This window comes from Thunnus albacares, chromosome 23 (genome assembly GCF_914725855.1).
Source record: "Thunnus albacares chromosome 23, fThuAlb1.1, whole genome shotgun sequence".
In the NCBI taxonomy this organism is placed as follows: Eukaryota; Metazoa; Chordata; class Actinopteri; order Scombriformes; family Scombridae; genus Thunnus; species Thunnus albacares.
In genome coordinates this window covers 734562-741688 of record NC_058128.1, presented here as the reverse complement: position 1 = coordinate 741688, position 7127 = coordinate 734562, and the positions used below count along the sequence as shown (strand labels likewise).

At 38.9% G+C, this 7127-nt stretch overlaps 1 protein-coding gene across 1 annotated transcript; it reads left to right on the top strand.

The window, feature by feature from the left end:
* The first annotated feature begins 2592 nt into the window (after positions 1-2592).
* LOC122974745 (T-cell ecto-ADP-ribosyltransferase 1-like) lies at positions 2593-6300 on the top strand. The gene is made up of 4 exons (XM_044342654.1): positions 2593-2735; positions 3088-3179; positions 4492-4572; positions 5313-6300. Exons 2-4 carry the CDS (start codon positions 3108-3110, stop codon positions 6087-6089), a joined length of 930 nt encoding a protein of 309 aa, XP_044198589.1. The 5' UTR covers positions 2593-2735; positions 3088-3107; the 3' UTR covers positions 6090-6300.
* Positions 6301-7127: the final 827 nt, after the last annotated feature.

Below are 7127 nucleotides of genomic sequence, written 5' to 3'. Positions count from 1 at the left end.
CCACATACACAAAGGGGGGGCCACTACTACTACTACTACTACTACAACTACTACTACTACTTCTACAGCTGTGGTCCAGACTGACACTTGCATTAGATTTTGGAGTCCATCAGAACCAGCTAACACTAGTATCATAATGAGTACAGCTTTTCTTCATTAACCTATTATACTAGTGTAGGGAGAGGGCAAAGGTCAAGACTGCATTCTCCGCAGCCAACACCAAGTGTGAGAAGATCTGAACGGATGTTTGCTTTACTTCACAGACTGAAAAACCACTTGAGATCTGAAACTTAATGACATGAGCATGTGGTTCATGTGGTTCATGTTGATGGAAACTGCTGCTTGAGTGTTGCTTGGTGCATTGTAGAACTTTTAGCTTTGTCAGTCAAAGGTGTTGCTTAAGTAAGTTGTCTTTATATAGATACTAAACCTTTAAGTGGTGTTTGGGTCAAATTGACTCATTTCTAATTTTTAACAAAAAAAATTATACAAGGATATCTGGGCTACTACCACTGTTACTGCAGTATTCTCATCCCTGCAGGTCTACTACTACTGTTACTGCAGTATTCTCGTCCCTGCAGGTCTACTTCTACTGTTACTGCAGTATTCTCGTCCCTGCAGGGCTACTACTACTGTTACTGCAGTATTCTCGTCCCTGCAGGGCTACTACTACTGTTACTGCAGTATTCTCATCCCTGCAGGTCTACTACTACTGTTACTGCAGTATTCTCATCCCTGCAGGTCTACTTCTACTGTTACTGCAGTATTCTCATCCCTGCAGGGCTACTACTACTGTTACTGCAGTATTCTCGTCCGTGCAGGTCTACTACTACTGTTACTGCAGTATTCTCGTCCCAGAATAACAACAATCATAACAATAAGAATAACAGCACCAACAGCAATAGCAATAGCCGGGGAAGGACACCAACAGGACTGCGAAGGACCACAAAGGCTCGGCCTGCAACCCAGGGTATCCTGCAAGATGAGAAAGCACAAAAAACTCTGGGGAAGAAGCCAAGTTAGTAACATGCATTAATGGTACATGAATGCTTACAGATGGAGAGGAGGAGGAGGAGAGAGGAGCTCAATGCATCATGGGAAGTCCCCCAGCAGTCTAGGCCTATAGCAGCATCACTAAGGGCTGATCCAAGGCGAGCCTGGTCGGCCCTAACTATAAGCTTTATCAAAAAGGAAAGTTTGAAGCCTACTCTTAAACATAGAGAGGGTGTCTGCACCCCGGACTGAATCTGGAAGATGGTTCCACAGGAGAGGAGCCTGATAGCTGAAGGCTCTGCCTCCCATTCTACTTTTAAAGACTGTAGGGACCACCAGTAAGCTGCATACTGGGAGCGCAGTGTTCTAGTGGGATAATACGGTACTATAAGCTCTTCAAGATATGATGGTGTCTGACCATTAAGGGCTTTGTAAGTTAGGAGAAGGATTTTAAATTCTATTCTAGATTTTACAGGAAGCCAATGTAGTGAAGCTAAAATGGGAGAAATGTGGTCTCTTTTTCTAGTTTTAGTCAGAACACGTGCAGCTGCATTCTGGACCAGCTGGAGAGTCTTTAGAGACTTGTTAGAGCAGCCTGATAATAAGGAATTGCAATAATCCAGCCTAGAAGTAACAAATGCGTGAACTAGTTTTTCTGCATGTTTTAGGGACAGGATGTGCCTGATTTTTGTGATATTACGTAAGTGAAAAAAGGCAGTCCTTGAAATTTGATTTATGTGGGAGTTAAAGGACATATCCTGATCAAAGATAACTCCCAGATTCCTTACGGTGGTGCTGGAGGCCAGGGTAATCCCATCCAGAGTAGCTTTATCATTAGATAATGTGTTTCTAAGGTGTTTAGAGCCAAACACAATAACTTCAGTTTTATCTGAGTTTAGTAGCAGAAAATTGCAGGTCATCCAGGTCTTTATGTCGTTAAGGCATGCTTGGAGTTTGTTTAACTGATTGGTTTCATCTGGTTTCATTGATAAATATAATTGGGTATCATCTGCATTGCAATGAAAATTTATGGAGTGTTTCCTAATAATATTACCTAAAGGAAGCATATACAAGGTGAATAGTATTGGTCCAAGAACTGAACCTTGTGGAACTCCGTGTCTAACTTTTGCCTTCATGGAGGATTCATCATTAACATGTACAAACTGAAGTCAGTCTGATAAATAAGACTTAAACCAACTTAATGCAGTTCCTTTAATGCCAATTAAATGTTCCAGTCTCTGCAAAAGGATTTGATGGTCAATTGTGTCGATTGCGGCACTAAGATCTAACAGGACAGGTATGGAGGGAAATCCTTTGTCCGATGCAGTTAGGAGGTCATTTGTGACTTTCACCAGTGCTGTCTCTGTGCTATGATGCTAGATGGTGTCTGTCAGTCAAAAGTAACTAAAGGTCACTTGTGGCGACTGAATTTAAGACCTGTACTGTTGTTTTTCTTGGGAGGACGGCTGCATTCTACATAAGTTGTAGCAAATCTGTAGAGCTGTGAACAATTTCAACTCTACATTCATTTTATTTACGCCTTCATTTGCAGCTTTTTACAAAAGCGGAACAGAGAAGATGAGATATAGCGAGAGAAGGGAGGGGAGGTTCCACGTAGAGAGTTTCTGTGAAATGGTGACCACAGAAAGTTTTCCCCTTCTCTGACAGACTATAAAACCTCTGCAGTCTGACTCTCTGCTCTTCCTGCCTCCTCAGCATCTCAGAGCAAGTGTTCAACACAGGTAAAAACTCTTTGACACACTAACGATGAAATACTTTCAAATATGAAGATCAGGATTTTACACCAGATTCACTTAATAATAACTGAACCTAATAGATGTCCTCATTTATCAATGTATTAAGTTCATTATTATGCAATAACATTATGTTTTAACGTTTTTACAAACTTTATGTATTTGTGTGTCACTATGGTGACAAGCTGTGGCTTTGTGGTGAGCTGTGTGTCTATGGTATTTATAAAAAGACACGACCATGAGTCCTGTAGAAATATTAAGGACCTGCTGTCTAACCAAACCTTTTGACCAGCAGTCAGTATGTCACACTTCTTTATTTGTGTATGTTCACGTTGTACAGCTGTTTTCCTGACTGCAGAGATGGCAGTGCCCTGCACAATCATCATGGCTGCTACAGTACTTACAGCCCTTATGCCACCCATCTATTGTTTGGTGAGTAACACATTCTGCTAACAGTAAGGGACATTTTTACATTTACTTTCCACTCCAACATCATGTGTGACAGATCTGTAGACACATCAGAAAAAGTCCTGACAATAACGAGACATGTGCTGTGTGTTTTCTGATTGATGAAACAACATCTGAAGTGTAACTTCATGTTGTGGTAAAAAAAACCACAAGAAGTCTTTTTCAAAGTCAGAGCTCCAGCGTTGAAGAGCGTCTAGAGATGAAGCGTTCCCACCTGATCATTGGAGGAGTTCTAGTCCTACTTGCTGCTTTAAGACTTTCAGTCCTTGTCTGGTGGTTTAACATTAAGATTAACATTTATTTATTGTAATTTCTCATCACTCACATACATTGAAACTAAATGTATCCTCTGCATTTAACCCAACCTACACTCACACACTAGGAGCAGCTACAGTGCAGCGCCCGGGGATCAACTCCAGGTCTTTTTGCCAGTTTCTTGGTCAGGAACTCTGACAGGAGTATTAACCCTAACATACTATGGCAAGCCGTTTTAACATTTAATAGCTAGACTGGATATTTATTGCAGATATATATAATTTGTATATAATTTGGCGGTCGCGTTACAAATAATCTCACTGTACAGCTAAACAGTAAGTAAAATATGTTTCTGAAAACATTTGAGGTGAGAAATAGGCAACGCAGAAACAGAATCATGATTCATATTTGATCAGCGCTGCCTAGTTTGATAGTTTGATCTGATCATCACTCAGTAACAATCACAATCAGTTCAGGACATGCGTAGTGCGACATCTAGTGACCACTTTTGGCGGGATTTTTCTTTTTTCACCAAAAGCAAATGCTGACTTCAGTTATGACTGGTAAGAATTGTATTGCAGATATCCAGAATGTTTATTCTAGATATCCAGAATGTAATTGTGGATTTCGGAAATTGAAAGCCCAATACACACGAATGGCAAAAGTGACGTCATTTCTCCTAAGAATGAATTGTGGATATCTGAAATGTTCATTTTGACTATGAAGAATCAAATTATATATATCTGCAATAAATATCCAGTCTAGCTATTAAATGTTAAAATGGCCACTTATACTTTTTAAAGATATTTTGATACCTTAAATGTATTTTTGACTAGTACAGTCAGTTGTAGATATCTTGAAATATAATTTGTACTACTAAGAATATTATTCTGTATATCTTTAATTACCATTCTGACTAGTGAGAATACTATTTTGACTAGCAAAAATGCTATTCTGGATATATCTGGTTTGATTAAATGTTAAAACAGTTTGCCATAAACATACATGTCTTTGATGGTAGGAGGAAACCAGAGAACCCAGCAGAGACCCACGCAGACACGGGGAGAACATGGAAACTCCACGCAGGGACCTGCCCATTGTGGTGAGTAACACACTCTGCTAACAGTCTTAAGCTTCAGTTTTATTGTCTTTATACAACAGAGGATTGATCAGTCAAACCTGTTGAGTGTATTGAACGTTAAGGTTTGTATGTAACCAACTTGTGAGTGGACGGTATCATCTTGTTTTATTCCATGAAGTCAAGTTGGTTGTCAGCTCAGTTCCAGCCCTGTCTCCTACTAAATGTCTTTATATACTAGGAAATAGTTTTCCCATTGTGGTAACAAACGTAATGGCTGCTTGAATGATGTTTGAGAGCAGAGCTGTAGAGGAGGATAAACACACAGAAACACTGTTAAACCAGCGCTCAAAGTGCAGAGTTCACATCCTCAGTCCTGTGTGTTCAGTGTTTGGTTACAGTTAGTGAAAGATGCTGCTTTCACTTCAATGTTCATAAACTTTCTCTCTGTATTAAACAGAGACCAGGATCTTTCTCTGACCTGAACCAGGTGCCATAAACCACAGTCATAAAAACCTAAATATTGCTGTGTCACTACCAGCTGATATCAGACTGCAAAACAATAAAACATGTTATCAGTCAACGTTTTATTGACACGTTCAGTATCAACATTTTCTCATCATGTTGACAGAAAACATCATTCAGACTGCATTACGTTTCCTTCAACCTGTATTTACTGCTGCACTTTATATAAGTTGGTTTGAATAAACCATAAAACCTTTGTTGTGTAACATCACCTGTTCCTTCCTTCTTCTGCCCTCCAGAACTCCAGCTCTATTCCCCTAGACATGGTTGATAAAGCTGTTGATGACATGTACTGTGGCTGCGACCAGGAGATGGAGGAGAAGGTCAACAGCACATATTTCAAGAAAGAGAATGTGGGAACATTTAACTTTGTCTGGAAACGTGCTGAAAATTGTTCAAAGAAAGAACACGCAGAGGATGAGGCTCTCACCGAGAACCACATGAAGGCAATCTGTGCTTATACATCTGGCCTCAAAAATAATGAAAATGATAAAAGACTTTATGAAGAATTCAATGAAGCAGTCCGGACCAATAGGAGCAACTATGGCAGCTCCTTCAAATTCCACTATTTACATTACTGGCTGACTACTGCCATACAAACCCTGAAAAAAAACCAAGGCTGTCAGACTACTTATCGAAGAACCAATGTTACATTCACTGGCAATGTTAACGACATCATTCGGTTTGGTATGTTTGCCTCCAGCTCTAAACTAACAAACCTTACTCGATTTGGTAAGAAGACCTGCTTTAAGATTGAGACCTGTTCAGGAGCTTACCTGAAGAATTATTCAACCCTTGGAACAAAGGAGGAAGAGGTGCTTATCCCCCCCTATGAAACATTCAACATAACCAAGATTGCTGAACGTTGGGATAAACCACAAGGTCTACATGATTGTGAGAAGGTCTTTATTTTGAAGAGTGAACTCAAAGATGTGAGTAACCTAAACTGCAAAGCTCTCAAAAAAAATGAGAGAGCAGAGTTTTCTTCTACTGATGGAGAAAATGCAATAAAATGAGTTTTGTTCTGTAAACATCATAAATCAATCAATAAATCTATAAATCGATACAACAGCTGTACTGAAGTCAATCATCGTGCATCACAACATCATCTATTACTGTGTACAGTATCAGATGTAGGAGCATCTGTGCTGTTTTGATTCTACTCAATATTCTCATAACTGACCAAATAAAGAATGTTAACACGTGTGCAGCGTCAACAACAAATAAACAAACACATACAGTCAGAAACTCATTCAGTCATGTTGATGTTGATGGAAAGTTTCCAGCAGCTGTTTGACGTCCTGCAGACTGACTGCAGCAGCTCAGACGCATCAGATGGAAATAAAAGGCTTCATGATGTAAACTGTGAGATTATTTTTCTGTTCTGTATGTTTTCATCATCTCCTCCCAACAAACACAGGAGGATTTAAAAAAATAAAAAAATATTTAGACTGTTTTTCTCCAATCGACCTTCCTGAACTAACTAACTAAATCTTTCTCTCTCGACCCAACTGGTTGGTTGATGGTTTCAGCTTCTGTGGAATAAAAGATGCAAGGATCCACTTCAAATTTAAATCATTTGTTAAGAAAATCACTAACAGGATATATTGCTGATATTATTTAAAAATGTGTTTCTTTGACTTTAGGAGCAACAGGACATGATAAATGAAAATAAATAGACTGTTTCCTTAATGGGACGTCTATCTTATCTCATATAGAGCATGAGTTCAAATCTCTGAGATGTTTTTGTTTAAAAATCAAACTAATTTTTCTGTTATCACATCTTTTATCCAACAAATTGACATCATCAGCTTTTAAAGAAGGCAAAGACGGTGTAATGGAAGAGAAACAAACTGCTTTGTATCATTCAGAGTAAAGGAACAGGAACTGCTTTACAGATTCTGTCATTTCCTTCTCTTGAAATAGTAATTTTGTTCTTACTGGTAAACTCATCAAAGGATAATAAGAGTCCATCTGAATCCAGTAAATCATGTTGAATGTTAAACCTTTGTTAACTATTCAGCTATAAATTTCTATTTATGACAATAACTCTG